Source organism: Microcebus murinus, chromosome 18, assembly GCF_040939455.1.
Source record: "Microcebus murinus isolate Inina chromosome 18, M.murinus_Inina_mat1.0, whole genome shotgun sequence".
NCBI lineage: Eukaryota > Metazoa > Chordata > Mammalia > Primates > Cheirogaleidae > Microcebus > Microcebus murinus.
Window position 1 is genome coordinate 22,459,919 of NC_134121.1, and position 25,991 is coordinate 22,485,909.

The following is a 25,991-nucleotide window of genomic DNA, read 5'->3' on the forward strand; positions in this document are numbered from 1 at the left end:
AACCATCGGGCCAGCTTATGTCCACCTCCTTCCCCTGAGAAGGGAGGGCAAGCCCAGTCCTCACTTGCTGGGACTGCTGTGTGACCTCCATCCACACCTGGCCCTCTCTGAGCAGGACTGCAGGGCAAGTGGAAGTGAGAACAGTGGGCAGGGCACGCACACCCTCAGAAGCACACCCTGCTGTCCCCAGCCAGGGCTGGACGGCAGGTACCCAAGCAGGGGCCAGAAGCAAGTAGTAGCAGAGGGTCCTCCTTGCAGATGGGGCTGCTCCCGGGGACCCATTGCATTATGGGTAAGCCATGGGAGACCCCCACCCCTCTGCAGCCAGCCCGCTCCCAATGGGAGGACTGTCACCTGGGGCTTTGGCTGGGGGGCTCCTAGTGTGGGTCTGGGTGGGAGCTGTGATTTATGACTGTGCTCATGAGTGAGGAATGCCAGCCTGGGGGGCCGGGTGGGGGCGGAGCCGCTCGCCTGACACTCCTCACTCTCCTGACTGTCTGGCGTGTCCTGTCAGGATCCCCTGTCCCCTGGGGACAGCCGTGTTCTCCCCTGCGCAGTAGCCCCCTCCTATCTACGCTCCCCACCGAGCCCCAGCTCTGGGAGCACCGAGCAAGCCCAGCCCAGGGGGATGCAGAAAGGTTTGAAAGGTTTCCTCCCCTCGCAGCTCAGCCCCCTTTTCATGCAGGCATCAGGTGGTGGTAAATCTCTCTTCTCACCCACTGTAGCAGGCGGGAACGGGATGAGACTCTAGGAAACTTCCCTCTAGACGACTCAAGGCTTTCTTGCCGCTGTCACAGTGAGAGGGACTTAGGATAGACACGGCGATGAATTTCCAGCCGGGAAGGGCTGTTGAGCTCCCAGAACGGATGCTGAATGTGATATCATTGTTCCCCACCCCCACGTCCACCTTGCTAGATAAACGAAAACTCTGGAGTCCATGAGAGTGGGGAGGGTTTGGGGAGGAGGGGTAGAGGTGGAGTAGGGAGGCAGAATCATCCTAAGTTGTCTGGTCCTGGACTCTGAAGGCCATGCCAGTTTTGAGCCTGTTCCTGTGAGTCTAACCGGTATCCTTCTTGCTGCAGGCTGCCATTCTGGGTGAGGGTCCATCTCTGTGGGCACCCAGCATGGGTCAGCCTCCCTCTTCTATTCTGGTGGGACCTGTTTTTCCAGATGGAGGAAGGGTCGGTGAGGAATTGGCAGGGGCAGAGGGTTTTATGTAAATGCCCAGGGAACTGCTCTGGGAACGGGGAGGCCGGTTTTCCCAAAGACACGCAGGGACTGGCAGCTCCCAATTAGCCAGCCCCAGTGATGTCAGTGCTGCTTTCCCCGGGTGGCTGCGCCCACTCCGATGGGCCTTGGCACGAGCGTCTGACCATTATCTTCTCCCTTGGGTGGGAGGGGTGCCAAGGAGGCTGCCATGCAGGACAGACGCCAGACCCCCTCCTGCTGTACCTCCCAACCTGGGGCCTGAACCATGTTGTGGACTAGCCCTGGAGAGTGCTATAAAAAACCATCCCAGACTCTACTGAAAAAGACTTTAATGTGACTAATATTTGAACCCTCCCCCAAACCCAGAGAGGCTGGGGAGACCTCAGTACGCTGGGCCAGTCCAGGGGCTGTTCCCATGGCAACCACTGGTAGGCCCTCCTCCCAGGCCACTGCAAGCCTGAGTTTCAATAAATACAGTGCAAAAGGGTCTGGTCACTAAGATGGGAAGACAAAGACCTGGGGTACCAGAGAGGGCGTGTTGTATCGTGTGTGAACGCGCACATGTGCACTGTCAAGCATACACACCTAGGATCGCGTGCACGCGCACAACCCCCCCCCACATCCTCACACCATCCTCACATACATGCATACGTATGCACACGCACACATATTTTCCTCCGACACACAGGAGACTGAGCATACACACCTTCCTCACCCACACACAGGCGATTACATACATATGTGCCTTTCTCTCAGCATTTGGCCCAGAGCTCAGAGCTGGGGGTGTCCCCTCCCAGCTCAGAGCAGTGGGAATGGGGCGGGTCTTCCTGTGCCTGGCCAAGCCATGCCCCGGTCTAGGGAGCCGCCGTGGTGGAGTTGGCCGGGCTGTGCAGGCAGTGGGTCGTGCTGTTGGAGTGGGCCCAGGAGGGGAAGGTGTCCAGGCTGAAGATGGAGGAGCTCCAGCTGTTCATGGCCAGTGCGATGACCAGCACCCCGATGATGTTGAGCAGGAACCCCGCCCGGGCCTGGCGTGAGGACAGTCAGAGGCTGAGCTGGGCCAGTTCCCATCCCTCAGGTGTTCCGGGGGCCCTTCCATTAGCGATATGCCCCCCTGGGAAGTCCTCCCTCTGGTCCAACCTGCAGCACTAGCCGATGCCTTGGCCCCTGCTGTCCTCCCCATGCTCACAGGAAGAAAGGGGCATTCCCCATGAGCTTCTAGGGCCCTGGGCTTTGTTCTCCCTGAGGGTGGGTGGCTGGCACCTCAGAGCCTTCCCCATGTTCCTCGCCTCCTTCCTTCCCTCTCACGTGGCCGGGGCTGTCAAGGCCTAAAGACGCTACAACTGGGGGATCATGTCCCCACCGCCCCCACTGTACACTCACCCTAGACAGGGCCCAGTCTCCACTCTGAGAATCTCAGTGGCTTTAAGCTACCAAGCTGGGAAGACAGAGCAGGAAGGAGGACCGAGGCATTCAGGCCTCCCTGCCACTCACCATGTCAGACACTTTGAGGTCCCCAAAAGAGAAGACGATGGCGTTGGGTGGGGTGGCCACAGGCAGCATGAAGGCCAGGGAGGAAGCCAGAGTGCAGGGGAGCATGACGTAGAGAGGGTGCAGGCAGATGGCCTGAGCCTGCGCGGGAGACAGGGGGACAGAGCTGACTCTGGGCCCCAAGTCTCCTGCTTCCCCTCTCTGGGGGACAACCCCTGCCCCCAACACGCTCTCTGGTCATGAACCCACCATGTCTGCCAGAGGTGCAGGGTGACCTGGGAAGGGCCCCTTGACCTCCCTGGAGGGAATGAGTGTGCCGCCCTGCCTTGTGGGGTGTGGCGAGGGGAGGGGCCCATAAAACGGATCTCAAAGGGGCTCCAGGGATGTCATCAAAGGCAGCAGGAACGCACTTGGGGAGGAAGGGGCTGGGGACGCTTTGGGGAGCAATTTCACCCCGTCACCTCAGGAATGACCAGAGCAGGGACTGGGGTGGGGAGGTGGGTGAGGCCACCAGCAAGCCCCATCAGGATACTCAAGGGATGACGTCACAAGGGTGGGGTGAGTCAGGGGCCAGAGTGCCTCAGGGCCTAAGGCAGCTCAAGAGCCTAGATAAAAGTGGAGGCTCAGGGGTCCTCTCCAGGAGAAAACGAGGTGCAAAGGCAGGTCACTCTGCCCAGCAGGCAGGGAGAACCCCTGGTGGGAGAAGGCAGGAGGGCTGCCTGGAGGAGGTGTTTCTGCAGGGCTAGCTCACCATGGAGGCCAGGATGGGCAGGAAGAGTGTGGTGGTGGCCACATTGCTAGTACACTCGGTGAAGACAGCAACCAGGAGGCAGAGGATGATGGAAATGGCAGGAGGTGGCACACTCTCCAGTGGGGTTAGCTTGCTCCCCAGCCACTTTGATAGGCCTGATTCCTGTGGGCAGAGGCAGGTGGCATGTGAGAAGTGAGGCCTTCTGGGCCCAGAGTCCTTTGCGGAGGCTCTGGGGGGGTCCGGCTCCTGCCCACACCTCCCTAGTCTTCAGAGTCAAAGGCAGCTCTGAAGGGGAGACAGGACCCAGCAAGGACAAAGGGGTCCCCTTTCCTGCCCTTGAAGAACAGCTGGGTGTGGGGAGGAGGGTCAGATGAGAAGTTAGGACAGGGGACCAAAGGGCCTTCTTGGGAAACCTGGGGCTTGGTGGCAGTAAACACCTTTGACCCCATTTTCCACTGCCTTCCCGATCTTTCTCGGGAAGTCTCTGGACAACCTTAGCCCTCTCCCTGTCCCCTCCAGCCCAGTGGGCTGGGGCAGAGGGGACCTTGCTCCTGGTGGGGGGAAGAGTGGGGAAAGGGCCCTATAGAGGCTGGGAGGAGGCTGAGGGAGGATGGGGGCAGTCCGAAGGGTCAGAAGAGCTCCGAGGTCTTGCCCTGCCCACGTCTGTGATGCCAGGCTCTAAGCCCCAGGGAGATGGGATTGGATCTGGCTCAAGGCTGCTGGCCCCTGGCACAGCGCTTGGCGGTCAGTGGAAGAACGTACCACAGACGCAGGAGTTCCCTGCGCCAATCCCTGCCTCCTGTCCCTGCAGTGAATGGGCTCAGCTGGAACACTGAGGCCCAGGGTGCAGTTTCAGGCCTTTCTCTTATTTGGGTGGAGGCTCTGGGAAAGACATGCTGGTCCCCAGAGCCTGGCTGGGGCTGTGATCATGGTGCCCCCTGGTGGCTGCAGCTGGCAGACCAAGTCGACCCAGCGCCAGCTACTCAGCTGCTGAAGCTACTGCGCATTCTCTGTCTGGCAGTGGGTGAGGGGCTGGCGTGGGATGGGACTCCTCGCTGAGAACAGGCCTTGCCCGCCAGAGAAGCCCCCCTAGGAAGAGGTCCCTAGGGCTTGTGTTTCTTCCTCCTTCCTCGGAAAGGGCTCTAACCTAGGCCTGGTAGCTGCAGCAAAGGCTCTGCCCACGGTGGGGGAGGGGGTGCCCTAAATGGTGGGGTTCAGGCCTCCCCTCTGTGGGATAGAAGCAGGGCCCCCTCTTTCCCTGCCATGGGGTCTCCCACGAACAGGCTGGGGAGTGGGCGGAGGAGTGGGGGTGTCTCTCACCTCACTGCCCTTGGCCAGGGCAAAGCCACCACCCAGCAATAACAAAATGTTCCAGGGCATCTTCTTATTCACCACCTTCCAGCTGAGGAGGGCAGGCGGGGCCTTCAGCTCCCCGGGGTTTTCTGTTCCCCAAGCAGAGAAGGATGGTCACCAAGAGCAGACAGGCCTTTCCACCCCTCCACTTGGTGGCTCCCTGTATCGGTCCCTGTCAGAGCTCAACCATGCAGAGGGGGACCCTCAGTTCTGCAACATCCCAGCTTTGTCCCTGAGACCCTGCACCCTTGGCAAGTCACTCCAACGTCTCTGGCCTTTGTGTCCTCCTGCCAAGTGCGGTGGAAGGTACATTACATGCCTGAAGGCAGGAGCTGCTGGAGACCCTTCCCTGCGCCAGCCCAGGTGCTTACCTGGGTTCTGGGTCAGCCCTGGGAAGTTGGAGGGCATGATGAACAAAATTGTGCCGATGAAGATGGCCACTGTCCCATCAGACACCATGCTGTGGGTGGGGCAGGGAGGGCAGGCTTAGTGGCTCAGGGCTGCTCAGGGCTGCAGGGTGGAGGGTGGTGGAGAAGATCCCCTCCCATAGACATCCTGGGGAGCCCCCCGAAAGTGTTACCTCCTGTTCTGCACTGGGGCCCTGCTCCCCACTCTCCTCCCCAGCCAAGTGAGTGAGCACCAGATGTGTCCTCCTCTCTTCCCTGGCAATTCTCACCTTTCACCCTTGGCATTGGGAAAAGCCAGGTTGCCCCAGCCAGGGAAAAAGCCCGGCTCCCGGGTGAACCAGAGCAGCACCAGGAGGATAAAGAACACAGTGACAGCCTTTTCCGCAAAGGTCATGGGGCCCAGCAGCTTGTGCTCTGTCTGGATGACGCGGAAGGCGGCTTGCTTTTTCTCCTGCGCCTCTTCCCCAAAGCCAAAGTTCTTCCGGAAGCTGCAGGCAGAAAGGCAGGGCAGGTCATGAGGGGCCTGCACCAGGCAGGGAGCAAGGTGCCCATGAGTGCCCGTGATGTAAAGACTGAGGCCCTCAGCGGGCATTGCAGAGTCGCTGCACTGAGGCCCTGGACACCCCCAGGTTCTGGAGGAGTAGTGGGAGACTAATGGGGGGCATGCCCCTTGCTCATCAGCCCCTGCTGTATCTACCCCACTGGGCCCCTTCCCTTCAAGCGTTCTATGGTGCAGAGCCCTCCCTTGCCCAGGATGAGGAGGACCTAGCAGCCCAACGCCATGCCCCCTTCAGACTCTGAATCACAGCTCTCCTCCTCCAGCAGCCTTTCAGGAAATCCTCCGTTCTCTCCTCTCTCTGCTTCTGGGTATCCCCTACCAGCCTGAGCACCCCCTGCATTGTCCTCAGAGGCACAGGAGGCTGCAGCCCACTTGTCTAGCTAGTAAGTGCTGCTTACTTAACTCGTGTTGACATATAACTTTTCCCTTGCGTAAATCCCAACTTCTCTGCTGGACCGTGAGTTCCTCGAGGGCAAAGACCGTGCTTCACACGTCTTTGACTTCCCCGTGGTTCCTGGCACTGTGCTGATCTCTTTGACTACCACCTTGCCTTCTACCAGCTCCCACCAAGCCTTAATCCAGCCTCCTTGCATTTGTCCAAGTGAATTTTCCAAAGTGCAGCAACAATGCTTAAAAACTTTCAATGGCTCCCCAGTGCCTGGGCAGGAAGAGCAAATTACAACTCATACCACAGTAACACTCATACCATCACTTCTATCCTATACTCACTGCAGACATCACTAATCAATCACAGACTGAATTCCAACTGAGTCTTAGCAGGGTCTCCCATGGTTTTCAACTCCAAAGAGCTCCAAACAGTAACCCAGGGTTGGAAGTAGAAATGAAACCTATTTACTGTTCTTGGCCTCAAAAACAAGGTTCAAACTCTTTATGTAGCACACAGGGTCCTCCATAGTCTCCCCCTGCTTGCTCCTCCAGCTTCACGTCCTGATGATGCTTTTTGCTCTTTGTGTTTCAGCCCCACAGAACTCAAGTTCCCCCAAACACATCGTGTTCTTTCTTGCCTCTGTACTTTGTGCAAGCTTGAAATGCCTATACCCTCTTCTCTACCTGGCTGACTTCTGATCCTACAAGATTCAGCTGAGGCATTATCTCCTCCAAGGGCCTTCTGGAATCCCCACTATTCTGGGCTGAACTAGGCACTCCAACCTCTGGGCTCCTGCAGCACCCAGGCTTCCTTCTGTCACGGTCCTCACCATATCATCACCCATCAGATGGGCTACAAGGACAGGGACTATGCCTAACGCCTTCTAGTACTCTCAGAGCCCAGCACGCTGTAGGAACTGACCATGTTCAGTGCGTGCTCCTTAAGTACTTGCCAAAGGGCCGTGGAGCAGGATGGGAAGGGGACTGGCCTGGTTTTCAATCCCACCACTGACAAATCTAGCTGTGTTCCACTCCGCAAGCCTCAGTTGGCTTGTCTGCTAAACGGGGTAGTACTCTCCATCCAGTAATTTCCTCAAATGGGAGTCCAGGAGCACAGAGGGGCCCTAGGCGGGAGAGGCCGTCTCACTGAGGTGGTGATTGTATCACTTCCCACCTCTGACCCAACCGGAAGCTCCCAGGGGTAGGGGCAGGGACCTGGGCTTCTCTCACCTACATTGCCACTTACTTGAAGCCCAGGAAGAGGACCTGCAGCCACAGCCAGGCCAGCAGCAGCAAGATGACCATGGTGGGGAAGGCAAAGCCAAACCAAGAGGCGAAGTTCACCATGTTGCCGTTCTCGGGGAAGAGCCTGGAGGGGGACGTGGGCTGCTGTGTGACATTGCCCCTGCAGCTTCCCAGCCCCATTCGCCTCCCGGCGAGAGTGCAGACCCCACAGCACGCCCACCCCTCGGCACTCACGAGTTGACCTGGCCTTGTAGCACCAGGTTGGGCGTGGTGCCGGTCAGCGTGGCGATGCCGCCGATGCTGGCTGCGTAGCACACACACAGGCTCATGCCCTGGGTGAAGCGGATCTGCTCCTGGGTTAGATGAGCCCTTGGCCCCGAAGAAGCAGGTGGGACAGGGAGGACCTCTGTGTTATCTGGGAACGAGGGAGAGCTCAGGTGAGGGCAGGCTCCAGGGAACGTGGCTGGGGCTGGCTCCATGGCCTCCAGGGCACTTTATCCATGAACAGCCCAGACCTGGGCTGGGAGGAGGACAGGGGCTGTGTCCAGGTCGGAGTGGGCCCGGCACTGCCCCCCCCCGAGTCTCAGGCTGGGAGCACCTTCAGACACCATCTGGTCCAACCTCTCTCTTGAGATAGGGAAACTGAGGCACAGAGAAGGGAAGAGGAGTATCCAAAGCACACAGGAAGAATGGAGCCTAGAGCCCTGACTGCCCACCTAGACTCCAGCCCTCTTCTTGCTGGGCCGACCAAGCACTCAGCTGTCCCAGGACTGAGGGGATCCCCAGCACATGGGAAGTCCTGGATAAACTGGAACAAGTTGGTCCCTATACTTCCTGCCTCTTTCTTCTCTCCCAAAAGGGTCCAAGATGACCACCCCTCAAAACAGACCACCCCTCTGGTCCACCCCAGGAGCCAAGGGGTTGGGGTCTTGTCTTTCTCACCAGGCTTGGTCACCTCCTTCTGGGGACTTTGTTCCTGGAGCTCGAAGGTGGGGTTTTCTCTGCCCTCCTCGAGGTCCCCGCTGGCTTTTGCGCTGTGCAGCTGCTTCAGGACGGCGTGCGCAATGGGCACCATCATGGCCGTGGTGGCCGTGTTGCTGATCCACATGGACAGGAAGGCGGTGACCATCATGAAGCCCAGGATCAGCCTATAGAGGCGGGCAGATGGACACACGGTGGCTCCAGCCTTCCTCCAGGGACTGCATCCCCCGAAGGTCACCCCACTCCAGGTTCTCCCACCCTGGCTCATGGGAACTCACAGGGCAGGCCGGACCCCGATGATGAGGAGCGCGCGGAGGGCGATGCGTTTGTGCAGGTTCCAGTGCTCCACCGCGATGGCCACCATCAGGCCCCCGACAAACAGGATGTTGGAGTCCGAAAGGTACTCAATGCAGACCTGGCAGGCAGGGACACTGCTGAGAGGCAGGAAGACCCTGGGCCTCCCATTGCGCCTCTGGGCATGTGGGGCGCAGCCACTGACATTCCCACAAACTGGCACTCGGAACCTAATGGGAATAATCTTTGGATTCTCTGCCACTTAATATTAACCAAGCTCCCCTCTTCTTGCCAAACTCAGGTCTCTCTCTGCTTGGGAATGATCGGGGGATAATCTAACCTGATTCCAAATTCATGTTTCAAGCCATAGACTGGGAGATGGATAATTTAGTGCTGTTTCTAGAAACTAGAGCAGCAGTTCTCAAAGTGTGGTCCCTGGGCCAGCATCCTCGGCATCACCTGGGACTTGTCAGGGACGAGCTGCTCGGGCCCCGCTGCAGGTCTCCTGAATCGGAAACTCCGGGCAGGGCCCAGCGCCCGTGAAAACCCTCCAGCTGATTCTCATGCTCATTCAAGTCCAAGAGCCACTGGTCTAGAAGCACAGGCGCTCTTTAGCCGGCCTTCAGGGCCCTCTTTCTGGGTCCCAGGTCACACCCACAGTACCCTAAAGCCTTCCACCTCCCCGGCCTGAGGTTCATCACTTTCACTTTGAACGCACTCTCAACAGCAGCCCGCACTTCCCATTTCTAGCTGCCTTTTCCCCTCTGTGCTCTCTCCAAGCTGAGGCAGGGACCCCTCTTCCATGCGCCCTGCCTGTCATGCGGCTTCCTTGGTCACCAGCATCCACGGGAAGACACCCCACCCTCAGGAACCCTTTCTGCTGCGGATGGGGGCTCACCTCAGAGGCGTCCATTATGCCCATCATGGGGAACATGAAGAGGGGGAAGAGTGCGGTGACGGCCAGGGGCAGGGCCTCGGTGCACCAGAAGAGCGCCATGAGGATGATGGTGTAGGCACAGTAGGCCTCCTGCAGGGGGGAGGTCAGCAGCAGAGCTGTCAGAGGGGGCAGGCCTGTGTCCCAGAGTCACGCCACCTCCTGGCCCTCCCCTCCCCCCAGAGAAACCAGGCCATTTGTAACAGCCTGGGGAGAGTTTGTGAAACCCACAGTCATCAATTCCCAAGTCCAAGGTCTCTTTTCAAATTGGAATTAAAAACCAAAGCAAGGCACTCATCACCTTGTCTTTGACCTTGGAGAGCCTGGACATTATAAGCCAGCCATACTGGAGAGCCTGCAGTTGGCTGTCAGTCCCCGGCCAGCCCAAGGGGATTGCAGGGGGCCCAGGTGGGGATCCAGAGATGAGATAGGGGCTGCCAGAGGAAGGAGTGGGACCCAGGCAGTGTGGACCCCTGCCCAGCACCCTGGCCCTCCCTGGCTCTTATCTCAGCCTGTAAGAATGTATTTATTTGTATGGCTATTTCGTGTCTGTTCCCTCTGCTACGAGGTGAGCTCCACGAGGACACAGTCATTTTTGTGGCATCTGGATTCTTAGACTCAGGACCCAAGCAGGTTTTGGAAGGAACCCTGCCTGAGTGAATGAATCACTGAAAAGCTATGGGAACAGTGGAGGATCTCTTTCCCAGCGATCCTGGTCTGGCTGCCATGGCACAACCCCAGAGGCCCCATTTACATCATAAACTGCCGGAAAATGTCCTGCATCCCCGTCCTGAGCAGGGAATTGCCGGGCAACCTTGCGTCATTTTCTTGTGAGTCTTTGTTCCAAAGCACCCTTTTCCCTCACGAGGCCCCCAAGTCGAGAGGAGCCTCAGGCCTGGGAGGGGACCTGGCAGGAACCCACCCTCCTTGACAGAGCCTCGCCCAGGGCTGGGGAATTATTAGCCAGGAGGCCTCCAGGAGAAAGTCTCCTGCATCCGCATGGGAGGCCCTCCAGGGGCTGGTGCCTGCCCTCTCTTTGTTTGCGAGAGGAAGGGGCTGCTCGCTGGGGCTAGCTGGACACTGGGGCCTGTGGCCCCCACCTGTCCCAGTTGCCCTGCCCTTCTCATTCTCTCCACCTAGTGCAGGCTGGGCTCACCCCTTAAGACTTCACACCCACAGTGCCCTAAAGCTCCGCCCGAGTCCCCAGGGGTAGGAGCAGGAGTGGCCTGGGGGAAGAGGAAGCTGCTGTTTATAGAGCAATTCTTACTGTTATCATTTTTTTTTTCTTTTTCTGAGACAGAGTCTCACTCTGTTGCCTGGGCTAGAGTGCCGTGGCGTCAGCCTAGCTCACAGCAACCTCAAACTCCTGGCCTCAAACAATCCTTCTGCCTCAGCCTCCTGAGTAGCTGGGACTACAGGCATGCACCACCATGCCCGGCTAATTTTTTCTATATATTTTTAGTTGGCCAATTGATTTCTTCTTTTAAATTTTATTTTATATTGAATTTAAATTCTTATTTTTATATTTAACTTTTTTTTTTTTTTAGTCTCCTGAAGTTTATTAGAACAGTGCAAGGCCAATTAATTTCTTTCTATTTTTTTTTAGTCTCACTCTTGCTCAGGCTGGTTTTGAACTCCTGACCTTGAGTGATCCGCCCGCCTCAGCCTCCCAGAGTGCTAGGATTATAGGCGTGAGCCACGACGCCTGGCCCTGTTATCATTTTTGTTACAGGAAAACAGAACAGCCATTAAGGTGGGCGTGGTGATCCCACCTTACAGATGGGCTCAGAGGGTAAGTGGCTTGCTCAAGGTTCCGGAACAAGGGAGTGGCAGAGCCTGGCTGGATTGTGTAACTCCAAGTGCTACCCAAGAGCATTCCCCTTGTCCTCTACGTAAATGGGGCCCTTGGGGTCGTGCAGTGTGCAGCCTACACAACTGCACACAGCCCTGCCAACTCTGTCTGACGCCGAGCTCTCTTTCCACTAAGGCTCTGCCCCTTCTCCTCACTCTGGACATAAACTCATTGGCCCCTGCTCCCGCCCCCACCCCGCAGGATTCTGCTGATGCTGGTGTTTCCTCAGCTGCAGGGATTGAACGGCCAGTTACCCTCCCCTCGGGCTAAGGGCAGACCAGCCCCTCTGGACCCCGTGTCCCCTACCCTACCCACCCAGAACTCTCTGACCAGAGACAAGAAGGGGGGCTGGGGCGGAATCACTCTGCAGATTCAAGAAGAAAGCTCCGAGGAGGGATCTTAGGGACTACACCGTGCAAGGCATCGTGCCGTGTGTCCTTCTAGTGTTTTCTGTCATTGCATTTAGTTGCTCTGTGAGGTAATGGCTATTGTCCCCATTTCACCGATGGAAAAAGAAAGGTGCAAATACATTGCATAAACATCTCAAATACATTGCATAAACATCTCAAATACATTGCATAAACATCTCAAAGCCACACAAATAGTCAGTGGAGAAGCCGGGCTGTCTTCCTGGCTTTCACCTTCCACACTGAGCTTAACCCTTGCATTTGAGGGTGTCCTCAGTCTCGGCTCCCTGTGACCATGTGGGGTGCAGGGGGTATGAGCTCTGAATCAAAACAGAACTGTTGGCCAGGCGCGGTGGCTCACGCCTGTAATCCTAGCACTCTAGGAGGCCGAGGCGGGTGGATCGCTCGAGGTCAGGAGTTCGAAACCAGCCTGAGCAAGAGCGAGACCCCGTCTCTACTATAAATAGAAAGAAATTAATTGGCCAACTAATACATATAGAAAAAATTAGCTGGGCATGGTGGCGCATGCCTGTAGTCCCAGCTACTCAGGAGGCTGAGGCAGCAGGATCGCTTGAGCCCAGGAGTTTTAGGTTGCTGTGAGCTAGGCTGACGCCACGGCACTCACTCTAGCCTGGGCAACAAAGCGAGACTCTGTCTCGAAAAAAAAACAACAACAAAAAAAAACAGAACTATTTTGCTTAGGGCCTGCCACCTCCTGTTGCCTGGCTCTGTCAAGTTGCTTCACATTTTTAAATTTTACTTTTTGTTTGTTTTTTATTCTTTTTGCATGTCAGTTGTCTGTCTGGAGATACATTTTTAAATTTTTAATTTAATTTTTTTGTCAGCCCCCCAAGTAGCTAAGAGTAAAGGTACATGCCACCACGCCTGGCTATTTTTTCTTTCTTTCTTTTATTTGTAGAGACAGGGTCTCACTGTGTTGTCCAGACTGGTCTCAAACTCCTGGCCTCAAGCAATCCTCCCCGCTCAGCCTCCCAAACTGCTGAGATTACAGGCATAAACCAGTGCACCTGGCCAAGTTGCTTCACATTTAAGACCCTATTTCCCTATTCCAAAGAGATTTGTTAATCAAACCTGCCTCTTCGAGCTCCAGTGTGTTAATATATGGGCCACCCACCCTTTACAAGTATGCAGGATCTGGCCGGGCACGGTTGGCTCACACCTGTAATCCTAGCGCTCCGGGAGGCTGAGGCAGGAGGATTGCTTGAGCTCAGGAGTTCCAGACCAGCCTGAGCAAGAGTGAGACCTTATCTCTACTAAAGATAGAAAAGTTAGCCAGGCATCATATTGTGCGCCTGTAGCCCCAGCTACTCAGGACGCTGAGGCAGGAGGATCACTTGAGCCCAGAAGTTTGAGGTTGCTGTGAGCTAGGCTGATGCCACAGCACTATACTCAGGGCAATGGAGTGAGACTCTGCCAAAAAAAAAAAAAGAAAGAAAGAAAGAAAGAAAGAAAGAAAGAAAGAAAGAAAGAAAGAAAGAAAGAAAGAAAGAAAGAAAGAAAGAGAAAGAAAAGAAAAAAAGAAAGAAGAAAGTATGCTAAGTATGTGGGACCCTTCTTCAGATCCTTCTCTAGATCAAAACCCGAAATCTGTCTCAAAGTTCCATCCAGAAGCCTTCCCTAACCCTGGTGGCTTTGGCCCTGTGTCCTCATCCCACCCCCTGGGCAGCCTGTCAAGCTGTAGCATGACTTGCTGACTTTGTCCTGCATCGTGGTGTTCTTAACAAGGGCATGGAATTCCGAGGATATATGAAGCTAGACAGGAAAACTATTTCATCTATTCACTAAAATTTAACTAAGGTTATGAACATAGGCAACAAAATCATAACAGTGTTATTGGTGACTTTGTCTCAGCCAGTTGATGGTGGCCATGAGATATTGGAGATGTGCCCAGATCAGTTGCTGCAGTTATTTCAGGATATACCTCAACATAATGTTTATAGCCATCACTATCATGAAATTATGGTAGTTATTCTACCAACAGGCAATCTGGCTTAATACACTAATACGGAAGCACATATATTTTGGAATTGCAATTTATTTTTTTTAAATATTTTTATAACTGTATTTCAAAATAATTGGTTTCCATTGTAATCCCATGCATTTTATTTTGTGCATTTCAAAACAACACTCTGAGATAGGCAAAACTGAGACTCAGGGAGGCCTAGCATTGCGTTGACATTTGTTGAAGTTTAAAGGGTCTGGGTTCGAGGTTGTTCAGCTGTTAGTGTTCCGAGAGGCCCCCTGGGTCAGGTGCCAGCCTGTCGGGCACTCCCTGAGGCCAGAGCCCTTGGGACCCTTTCTCCTCGGGCCCACAATGTGTCTGATTACACGGTTAGTATCCCCAGCTCTAGAAGTGGCAATTTGGGGATCAGACCTGTCCTTTTGGGCCGCCCTAGTACTCTCTGCCTGGCAGCCCAGCTCTATGGAACTTAAGCTGGCCAAGCTCAGCTGGCAGCCCACGACACAGGACCCAACTGGCTTATATGCCAGCCACTGGCAGCTCCCCAGGGCTGCTGCGCTGTGCGAGTCAGGGGCCACCATGCACACGCGGCGTTGTGCAAGGCTTAGGCCGCACCGCTGTCTGAGGCAGCCCGTCCTGGAGCTCAGAAACCAGCAGGGAAGGCCGGGGGGGGCCGGGTGTGGTGGCTCACACTGTAATCCTAGCACTCTGGGAGGCTGAGGCGGGTGGATTGCTCGAGGTCAGGAGTTCGAAACCAGCCTGAGCAAGAGCGGGACCCCGTCTCTACTATAAATAGAAAGAAATTAATTGGCCAACTAATATATATAGAAAAAATTAGCCGGGCATGGTGGCGCGTGCCTGTAGTCCCAGCTACTCAGGAAGCTGAGGCAGAGGATTGCTTGAGCCCAGGAGTTTGAGGTTGCTGTGAGCTAGGCTGACACCACGACATTCACTCTAGCCTGGGCCACAAAGTGAGACTCTGTCTCAAAAAAAAAAGAAAAAAGAAACCAGCAGGAAAGTGTGTTCTCCTCGTGGCTAATGCCTCAGTCACTACCTCCTCCTTCTCCAGGCCAGCAGGGTAGCCGTTCCCCAGCTCTGTACTTGGCGGTAGCATTGACTCTCCTCTCTCTCTCTGTTTATGAACCCCTAAGGACGGGGCCCAAGCCTCTTCTCCTCTGTGACTCTAGCCTGTCACTCTTTGGCTGGTGCTGGCCTGGGTGTGGAAATCCTGCTTTCCCACAGGTGCCACCCCTGCGCCCCAAGGAAGTCACCCTTCACCACCCTCCAAGCAGTCCCTGCAATTGGAACCCTGTTGGGGGCAGACCCTGGACCTCCTACTGTTCACCAGCCACTCATTCCGCAAATGCCCTCTCTGGCCAGGCCCCCGGCCCTGCTGGTTCTGCCCCTCAAGGGCTCCCGTGTACTTCTCTCTAGCTCTGGACTGCTCGCCCGGTCCTAGCCCCAGCATCTGTCACCAAGACTCCTGCAAAGGCCTCCTTATTCATCTCCCAGCGTCCTCTCTTGCCCCTGAAATCCCGTCTACTTTCTGCAGCCAGTGACCTGAAGGCACAAATTTGTTTAAGTTGCACCCCTGTGCCCCAACACACACGCTTGCCTAAATGCAGCTCATGTCCCTTCAGTGGCTTCCTACTGCTCTCGGGAACCTAAGTTCAGGTCTGGCCTGTGCCTCACGTCTTAACACTCTCCTCCTTGCTCTCTCTGCTCCAGCCTCACCCGCCCTCTTCGCGTTCTTTAAAGACTCCATCCTCCCTCTGGCCACAGTGCCTTTGCACATAAATTCCTCTCTCTGGACCTCTCTTCCCTCCCGATTTCGCTTAGTTGAGGTCTACTCAATCTTGAGATCTCAGTTCAAATATTCCTTTTTCAGGGAAGCCTCCCTGGCTTCCAGGCTGGGGCAGAGCCCCTGCGTGTCTTCTGCATAGCACTCATCGCGGTCTGTAATTAAACATTTAGTTTTATGAGCTAAACGAAGAGCATCAATCTTTGCTGTCAGATCAAGGTCCGGGAGCAGGGTCCGGGTCTGTTTCTGCTCACCCCAGCAGCGTGCCTGGCACCTGGACAGCAGAGTGGACGCATGTGGGCCCTAGGGACACAGACACAAGGCAGGCCCAGCTCTGGCCCTCAGAGATCAACCCTCCCAGGGGCTTCCAAACTCCACGGCTGGCAGCTTGCTCACAAGGGAAAGCGCACAGCCAGGCATCAGAGAGCCGGCCTGCCGAGGCCCGTCTTTATTGCTGTGTGTCCTTGGGCAAGTGAGCTAACCTCTCTCGGCTTTTTTGGTAGGAACTCACAAGCATTTCCAGCTGCACACACGCTTCCCTCCTTTGTGCAGTTTCCTCGTCTACATGTGGGAATAAAAGAAACACCCCCCCCCCCAGCTGGGTTACTGTGCAGGTGAGGAGGGCTGGCAGATGAGACAATGTAGGAATACGTTTTAAAGCACTGAACCCCGTGAGCAGATAGATGGCAGGGGTGGTGCTGGGAGGGACATGTGATCCTGGGCTGCTGGGGGGGCCAGGGTGGATGCACGAGGCACACGTGGAAATTAAGGTGCCAGGGAGTCCAGGGCAGGCTCTGGACCCTGGGTGCGTGACAGATGTGGGACCTGCGGGCATCACGGCCTCTGCCCGTTACTGGCCCGGCCCGGCCTAGTCTCAAAGGTATCACAGTCTTCCTCCTGGAGATTGAAGGTTAACCCAGGGGTGGGGATGGCTGGCACATAGTGGGCCACTCCTACTGCCCCTCTGCCCCTGGCCAGTGGACATGCTGTGGGTGGGCAGTGGGTGCTCTTGTGCCTCGGGAACAAGGTGAGGCCCTAGGTGGCAGCCTGCCAAGGTCTCTCACTGCAAGGAAGAGACCAGGCAACTGGGAGCCCGGCAGAGATGGGGCCCTTCCCTGAGCCTCCTTCTATCTGGGCTGGTCCAGAGAGGGGACGCTGAGTGGGTGCTGAGGGAGGAGTAGGAGTTCAATCAGTGGTCATAAGGGGCTGGGGTGAGGAGTGAGCACAGAGGGAACAGAATGAGGCATAGAAGATCAAGACGCATTCTTGGAGGGGTGTATGTCGGAAAGAGCCTCGTCTGCCTTAAGAGGGCTCTAGGACTTTATCCAGAAAACAAGGGTGAAAGAGGAGGCCCTTGAAGGGTTTTAGGCACAGAGAGGGGCATGGTCAGGCTGGGGTTTTATTGAAAGATGACACTGATACTGCCATATGTGATTTAAAATATTATGCACACAAGTGTTTGGGTTTTTTTTTGAGACAGAGTCTCGCTTTGTTGCCCAGGCTAGAATGAGTGGCATGGCGTCAGCCTAGCTCACAGCAACCTCAAACTCCTGGGCTTAAGCGATCCTGCTGCCTCAGCCTCCCGAGTAGCTGGGACTACAGGCATGTGCCACCATGCCCGGCTAATTTTTTCTCTATATATTAGTTGGCCAATTAATTTATTTCTATTTATAGTAGAGACGGGGTCCCGCTCTTGCTCAGGCTGGTTTCCAACTCCTGACCTCGAGCAATCCGCCCGCCTCGGCCTCCCAGAGTGCTAGGATTACAGGCGTGAGCCACCGCGACCGGCCCACAAGTGTTTGTATATACTTAGGGAAACCTCTGATTTAAGGGTTCTTACACTTTTTTTTGTACCAGGATCCCCGTGGCAGCCTGACAAAGGCTTCCTATGCCTTAGAATAAGGTTTGTAAATGCACTAAGTAAAATAAATAGAACTACAAAGGAAACCAATAATACTAAAGTACTAAAATATGAAAAAGTGCCAGGCCCAGTGGTCTCGTGCCTGTGGTCCCAGTTACTTGGGAGGCTGAGGTAGGAGAATTGCTTGAGCCCAGGAGTTTGAGGCCCGCCTGGGCAATACAGTGAGATCTTTTCTCAAAAATAGAAAAAACCAAACCTAATAAAAATATGAAAAACGTGCTGGGGGGATAAAACCCTTTCCAGGAATAATAGGCAGATGCCTGGATCCCTTTGAGGACTGAATATACTGAGGGGACAATGGCCAGTTCATGTATAAAAATATATCTCGCAACTTCTACAGCAACCAGTCCGGAAGCCAGACCACAACCTCTGCAGCCGTGGGTCTTACGCGGTCAAGATTGCTCAGTGACTGCCAACTCCTCTCATTTCTGCCCCCCTCCACACTCCCAGTTCCAACTCAGGACCAACCCGAGAAAGGCCAAATCTCTTCCCCCGACCAATTGCACAGGGGGGACCAATTGCACAGGGGGGACCAATTGCACAGGGGGCCCGGCTTCTAGGGAGCCACCTACAGCTTTCCCCCTCCCCCCAACTGCCTGCAGTCCGGGCACACTGGAAACCTTCTCTTTTGTCCACTCGAAAACTACCCCCCACCTCCTGCCTGCCTTTGAGGTGCTGCCAAACGCAGGTGGCAGCGGCTGACTCTCTTCCTACCCTTGCATGTTCTCATTTGGGTCATCTTCATGTATTTGCGCATCTTAATGTGAATGACTTTGTTGCATCATCTTGTGTTCTGAGAGACCAAAACAAGACAGTGGATTTCTGAGTGTCGGAGAGAACAAAAAGTTGGGGGTAGAGTCCTGACATCACAGTTTGGGCCGGGGTGAGGCCTGCGTCCCCCAAGGAGCAAACCACCAGCCGGAAGGACGGTGCGCAGAGACTCCCACACTGCTGGAGGGTCCAATTCCCTGGGCCTCCTGCTGGATTGCGCCCTGGAAACTGGGCTGTCGAAGACGTTGCCTTCCTTTCCCCTTGCGGGGCTCCACCTGGGACGTGCCGATAAGCGGGGGCACGATTTAGTAATCTGGGGGCAAAGTCCCAATTGGGGAACATTCTCCTCACCCCTGGAATGCCCTTTGAAGCCGGTTCCTTCTTCTAGTCCTTCTTCCAGGAGCCCCAGAGGCTAGAAAACCTAGCCCCACTCCACACAGCCCCAGGCGGTGCTGCGGGCTACACTTAGGGACACGGCTCACCACGCTGGTGGGTGACAAGACATTCCATCCTGATTTGTAGATGGGAACATCTGAGGCCCTCAGGAGGACAAGCACCTGTTTGAACAGAGCTATGGAGACACTACACAGTGCCCAAGGCCAGCCTATGTTTTCCAGGGGCCAAGGAATTTCTACCAGAGGCCGGGGGCTAAGGGATCGTGTGTGTGCTGAGCCCGGGGTTCCCGTTGCTCTATGTATGTGGGTTACCCCGTCTCTATAAGAGCCCCTTAGAGACAAGAGGGTGTGGACAGGCTCGGGCAGGTCACATGGCTGTACGCGCTGCAGAACGGACTTGAACCCACATCTGTTTCAAAATCCCTGTTTTGTTGGCTGGACTCTGCTATCTCCACTGAGAGCCGAGAAGTCTCGAAAGACAGAGGCGGGCCCCAGAACAGAGGTCCAAATCCCTTGTACAGTCCTCACGTACAGTGAATCATCTGAGTCCTCCTCTGCCTTTGGGCTTCAGGAATGGCTTGCATTCAGGGTATTTTAATTACACGGATTTTAAAGTGCTCGTATACACAATGTTCTTGTATGTTACGAGTGCAGGAAATTCAGATCAGGACGTTCTGCCTTCTGTCCTTACAACAAATACAATATTGATTTCATCTGAGCTCCCATTGACCCACTGGGAGGCCGTTTTTACTGGTGGTCCCTTTGGGTGGCAGGAGGCATCTGCAATTTGACTCTAGCTTACTCACTGTTTGACCCCTGAGCAAATTATTTACCCCTCAACAGCTATAGCGTAAAATCCTTGCTCCTCCCCCTGGCCTTGTTGGGCTGACCTCTCCCCTCATCTCTGAACTTGACTTAGGCAATCTTGTCCTCACTCAGGCCTCTGAAGCCACACTGGCCTCCTCCGTCCCTTCCCCTAGCTGAGCTCACTCCTGTCCTCAGGCCTCTGCGATTGCTGCGTGCCCCGCCTGGACGGCGCTTCACCCGGAGCTGTGCTTGGCTGACTGGTCGTTGAGTGACTTTGCCATTCTGGTCCCAGGGAAATAGCCCTCCTCAGTGGCCTTCCCTGACCACCCCATCTACAGCAGCCCTCCCCAAGCCATAGTCACAGCCTGCTGTACCGTTTTCACGGCGTGCAAAGCACATCACATGCTCTTTGTGTGTCTCTATCCCTCCCACCCCCAGGAACGCAAGCTCCCGAAAATCCTCCCCCCACACACATAGTACCTGCCACACAGCACTGAGTTCTGTGTTCACTAACACATGAATGAATGGATGGATGGATGAATGAATGGATGGATGAATGAATGGATGGATGAATGAATGGATGGATGAATGGATGAATGGATGAATGGATGAATGAATGGATGAATGAATGAATGAATGGATGAATGAATGAATGAATGGATGAATGAATGGATGAATGAATGGATGGATGGATGGATGAATGGATGGATGGATGGATGAATGGATGGATGGATGAAGAATGGATGGGTGTAAGGTTTCCGGCACACCTGATGGTGCTTCTTTGATGTCCGGCTGCAGGGACGGGGACAGTGAGAAGACTTCAGGCCTCACTGGCCCCCATCTGCTGGGACGACCAGAGAGTAACTAGCGTTTCAGGGGTTCTGCTGCCATCCCTCCAACATACCCTACTATTTCCAGCCCCTACACCTTTCCTCCTGCTGTTCCCTTCACCTGTTCTGCTGATGCCTCCGACTGTTGAAATCTCACCTAGCCTCCAAGGCCCAACTCGGATGCCACCTGCTTCAGATTCTCTCCTGACTCAACTGGAAGAATTGTCTCCCTCCTCTGATCTCTGCAGGCTTCTGGCTACACCACTGTGTTAGCGCAAATACTATCTCTTCCTCTAGACTGTAAGCGACTTGAGGACAGAACATCTGTATTCCTTTCCAGTAACTTCTGGCACAGAGAAAGGACTCAGCAGACTTGCTGGACTGGAGCATGGTGGAAGTGCTGGCTGATGGCTGGAGGGACATGAAGATGGCCTGAGAAGTGGGTCACAACAGGACATCCCCTGCTCCCCACCCCCGGACAGCCTCAGGCAGAGACCCTGAGACCAGGTTTCAGGCTAAACTTTTTTGTAGTTGGGAGTTTAAGCAAATTACTTCCCCACTCTGGGCCTCAGTTTATATGTCTGTAAAATGGAGATGGTAGTAGTAACCTCATGGTACTACATAGGCTTTTGGAAGAAATAAGTGAGCTAATGCTTTGAAGTGCTTGGTGCAATGCCTAGCACATAATATATTCTCGATAAATGTCAGTACTGTTATTGGAGACACAGACCTGAGCCTACTCTGGGGCTCCTCCTTCCCACTTTGGGGGCCAGCGCCATGGAGCTAAGCTTGGAGATTCATCACAGAGAGCAGAGATTCAACAGGGATGCAGGACAGGGTCCTCTTTGCCCACATTCCTTCCATCCTTCATTTGACAAGTATTTTTTGAGGATCTACTTTGCACCAAGCACTGCAGATTTTGTATGGAAAAAGACAAAATTCTCTCTCTTATGGAGCCTGCATTCTAGTGTAGGAAGTCAGAGAAAAAGTAGAAAGTAAGTAAACAGTTTCAGATAGTGCATGTCCTGTAAATAAAATAATAGGGCTATGTAGCAAAGAATGGCAGGGGGTTGGTCAGAGAAGGCTTTGCAGAGGAGGTGGATTTCAGCAGAAGACTAAAGAATGAGAAAGGGCTCTGGGAGGCCGAGGCGGGCGGATTGCTCGAGGTCAGGAGTTCGAAACCAGCCTGAGCAAGAACAAGACCCCATCTCTACTATAAATAGAAAGAAATTAACTGGCCAACTAATATATATAGAAAAAATTAGCCGGGCATGGTGGCACATGCCTGTAGTCCTAGCTACTCGGGAGGCTGAGGCAGAAGGATTGCTTGAGCCCTGGAGTTTGAGGTTGCTGTGAGCTAGGCTGATGCCACTGAATTCACTCTAGCCTGGGCAACAAAGCTAGACTCTGTCTCAAAAAAAAAAAAAAAAAAAAAAAAAAAAGTATAAGAAGGGGGTGTCTGGGACAGTCCAGGCAGGGAACGAGCAATCTGATGAGCAGAGGACAGCTGTTGAGGACTGAGTGAGAAGTGGGGCATAGTGGATAGAGTCCGAGGGGTCTGGGGCAGAGCCCTGGGGACCTGGGGCTGCTCTAAGAAGTTTGAGTTTTATTCTAAGTTTGACAGGAAGCCAGTGTGGGGTTTTAAGCAGCGTGGTGATGACTGTGCTTGGCTGTTGGGTGAAGCGTGGTCTTGGCGGGGTCGGGGAGGTAGGTGGGAAATGGCAGCGGGGAGATGGTGCAGGGGTGGGGAGTGGGGAGTGACTCCACTCGAGTATTCCGAGTGAACGAGACCTACTGGTGCATGTGTAAAGGAAGGAAAGAGAGGAACCAAGAACAACTCTGAGGTTTGGGCTAGTGCAACAAGGTAGATGGCGGAAGCATTTCTTGGTGAGTAAGAGTGGAAGGGCCAACTGGAGGCGACGGGCAGTCGGAGTGTTGATTAGGACGTGGGAATGTGATCGCTGCATACAAAGAAAATATCCCGGGCAGGAGGTGGCCAGTGTTTGCTGGATAACACAAGTTTAGAGGTTAGGGCTGGGGTTACAGAGACAGCATAAGGTCCCCCGGGGGCAGGAGGGGCCCTGGAAGACCTCAACTTTCAGAGTCAGATGGAGGAGCCAGGAAAGGTGGGAGGAAAACCAGGAGAAGGTGTCACCAAAGCCAAGAAAAGACAGCATGGCAAAGACGGGGTGACAGACTGTGATAAATGCTGCTGAGGGGTTGAGGGAGGTGGGAGGTGGTCGCATGCACCTAGATGGGGATCTGAGTCGCAGGGAGGGGAGCTGTCCAAGGGGAGAAGTGCATTTGCGGTGTAGACAATGTCTTGAAGCTTTCTGTTGTGTGTGAGAGAGGGCATGTGCAGAGAAAGAAGGCAATACCGGTGTGGGACTGAAGGAGGGTCCTTATTTCCATATGCGGACGGGAGAGAGAAGGCAGAGAGGGAAGGACTGATCTCGCAGGAGAGAGAGAGGATAATTGCAGAAGCAAAGTCGCAGAGAGGGGCTGGCCTCTCACAGCAGGACGGGAGTCAGGATGGGGTTGTGTCTAGGAGCCAGAGGGAGGGCCGGACAAGACAGAGGGAAGACGTGGGCTCCTAACACATGCCACTCCCACCACGATGCATGGCTTCCAGCACGGATCCAGGTGTTCCTGTGTGACTTGGGCAAGTTACTGAATCTTTCTGGGCTGTGATTCCCCAAGTGGCAGGTAGGGGACAGTGGACATCACAGTCCCTGTCTGGCTTCCCTCCTGGTGTTAATCCACTTGCCCAGCCTGTCTGAAAACCCTTCTGATGGGTCCCCAGCACAGAGATGCCACTGGCTTTAGCCCGAGATGAAGGTCATCTCAACGGTCAGCCAGGCCTTTCCACTCACTGGGTGTCAGGGGCCCATGGGCTGTGCCACTACCAACCCCAGTCCCTCACCCTTTTGGGACACCATGAACAAAAAGTCTGCTTTGAGGCCGGGCGCAGTGGCTCACGCCTGTAATCCTAGCACTCTAGGAGGCCAAGGCGGGCAGATTGCTCGAGGTCAGGAGTTCGAAACCAGCCTGAGCAAGGGCGAGACCCTGTCTCTACTATAAATAGAAAGAAATTAATTGGCCAACTAATATATATAGAAAAAAAATTAGCCGGGCAAGGTGGTGCATGCCTGTAGTCCCAGCTACTCGGGAGGCTGAGGCAGGAGGATTGCTTGAGCCCAGGAGTTTGAGGTTGCTGTGAGCTAGGCTGACACCAAGGCACTCACTCTAGCCTGGGCAACAGAGTGAGACTCTGTCTCAAAAAAAAAAAAAAAAAAAGTCAGCTTTGATTTCCCTATCTGTGACAAAAGGAAGAAAATGGCTTGATGGACAGTTCTTAGGGGTGTGGTGTGGGTCCAGGGCCACGATTCTGTTTCCGCCTTCAGGAGGCAAAAGGCTTTGGAGCCAGAACACACGCCCAGCTCTGCCACTTCCCAGCTCTGTGATTTGCCAGAGACAGACTTACTGTGACGCGGGAGCTTCAGGGCCCTCTTCCTAGACCCTTCCCAAAGCCCCGAGTTAATTTCAGATACATAATTTTGTGTCCTTTCTCTTACAGAGGGGGAGGCCCCAGAGTGTCTAAGTCAAGCTCCACAAGACCGGGATCTGCTCTGGGACTTTGGGTAAATGACTTAACCTCACTTTCCCCTTCTGTAAAATGGGACACTCAGACCTACCTCTTAAGATGGGGAAACAGATTACCGGGTGCCTGGTTCAGGGCAGGCAGCAGGGGCTCAAATAAATGAAAGACTTCTTCTGGGGGCAGAGGAAGGGGCAGTGACACCTGGCCGGGCCCAGCTCCCCCTCCCCCCAGGGCATAGTTTCTGCACTGCCCATTGGCAGGGTCCCCTTTTCCTATTCCCACCCTTCCTCCTCAGGAGACTTAGCCCTTGAGGTCATAGGTGAACTCATTCTCTTTCTGTTTACAAGACATAAACTGCCTGCCCAAAGCCAGCTTTCTCCCACTCTCCTATCCCTCTCCAAACCTTGCCGTGCCCTCCCCTGCCCTCAGCCAGCTCCTCTCGTCCTTCACTGAGTGCAGTCCAGGGCTGGGTGTGCCCAGCCCGTAGGCAGATCAACTCCACCTGCCGACCCCATCTCTCCCATGGAACTGGCTTCCTGTCCCCAAGGCAGTAGGTTCCAAGTGCAACTAAGCAAGTCACACTGGGCTCCTACTACTGGGTGCCAAGCAAGAGCCCCCTTTGGCCTCTTAACCCTCAGCCCTCAAGAGGACCAGGAGGTTGTAGCCTCACTTCCAGGTCAGTGGGGATGAGGAAGGTTATGCTGGGTCCTAAGGATGCCCAACCCTGGCCCAGACAGTCCCCCTTTTAGTCCCCGGAGTTATCTATGCTCAGAACGCCAAGTCCTTACCTTACTGGGGACGAGGATAGGCAGAGGCAGCAGGAAAATGGGCAGGAAGAACACGATCAGGTAGAAGCGATAGGCCCATAGGGCCTGCCAACAGGTGGCCATCGTGCAGGCCAACGAGGGCTGCCAGAGCCACCGCCTGCGGGAACTGGGGAACGCAAGGACCGAAGATGCAGCCCGGCCGGCAGGTAGCGGGGGCAGGCTTATTTAAAGCCCACGGAGCGTTAACCATTGACCCACTCTGGCAGTCGGAGTGTTTTCGGAGTCCAGGAGGTGAGAGTGAGGAGGAGGGACCTGCTGGAGGAGTAAAGATCAGGAAGGGAGGGGGGAGCGGGGGGGAAGACCAAGAAATAAAAGCTTCAGGCTCCTCCAGGAAGTTAAGCCCGGAGTTAACTCCTTCTGTGTGCAGAGGCTGCTGAGGGCAGCCCTGGAGGAGCTGGGGAAAGAAGGGCACTTGGAGAGCTCCCCACCTGGCCCCCTGTGGGGAGCCCCCAAGCTGTCTCCCCTGCCCGGTCTTTTCCTCTGTCCTTATATTCCCCAAAGCCAGGTTCTCAGCTGGGCAGTTTATGCAGGGCCCTGGGTAGGTGGCCCTGCCCTGCCTGCAGCTCCGTCCTGCCCCCTAGGAGTTTCCAGTCTAAGACTGAGGGCGGCCCAGGCCTGGAGCAAGCCCTTCCCCTCCTTCCAGGTACCGAGGAAACTGTCAAAGCCACTGGTCCTGACTATTGCTTACATACTGTGTGACACTGATCCGCTGGCTCAACCTCTCAGAACTGCCACTTCCTCATTCTTCCTACTGTATGGGTGTTGGGCATGGATGTTGCTACGTGGACAATAGGGTTAGTTTCTTTCCCCCTCACCCTCCACCCCCTGCTGCCATGGGAGACTAGCAAAGACTGTCTCATATTTTGGAAACACACCTGAGTTTTCCATTTCTCCATCCACCCATTCATCCATCCATCCCCTAAACAAGTATTTGGCACCAGTTACGTATTCAGCCCTGTGCTCCGTGCAGAGGATATGGAGATGAACGCCCTGCTGCAGCCGGTGGCAAAAGTTGCTTTGGTCTGCAGAGAGTACAACCTGGGGAGTGTACTATTGACTCTGTAGAGTCAGTTATACCACGAGTTAGGTGTTACTATAACCCATTTTACAGATGGGGAAACTGAGGCCCAGGGACACAGGGCCAGCCAGAATTCAAACAAACTTTGTGAGTGTCCCGAGGGAGGTCCACA

At 54.8% G+C, this 25,991-nt stretch overlaps 1 protein-coding gene across 1 annotated transcript; it reads right to left on the reverse strand.

Moving 5' to 3' along the window:
* Window positions 1-1,521: 1,521 nt before the first annotated feature.
* Window positions 1,522-24,944, reverse strand: SLC13A2 (solute carrier family 13 member 2). The gene is made up of 12 exons (XM_012740816.2): window positions 24,763-24,944; window positions 9,573-9,701; window positions 8,659-8,795; window positions 8,342-8,547; window positions 7,634-7,814; window positions 7,401-7,523; window positions 5,478-5,696; window positions 5,173-5,261; window positions 4,769-4,890; window positions 3,449-3,610; window positions 2,701-2,838; window positions 1,522-2,234 (listed from the first exon to the last, which is right to left on the reverse strand). Exons 1-12 carry the CDS (start codon window positions 24,862-24,864, stop codon window positions 2,064-2,066), a joined length of 1,779 nt encoding a protein of 592 aa, XP_012596270.2. The 5' UTR covers window positions 24,865-24,944; the 3' UTR covers window positions 1,522-2,063.
* Window positions 24,945-25,991: the final 1,047 nt, after the last annotated feature.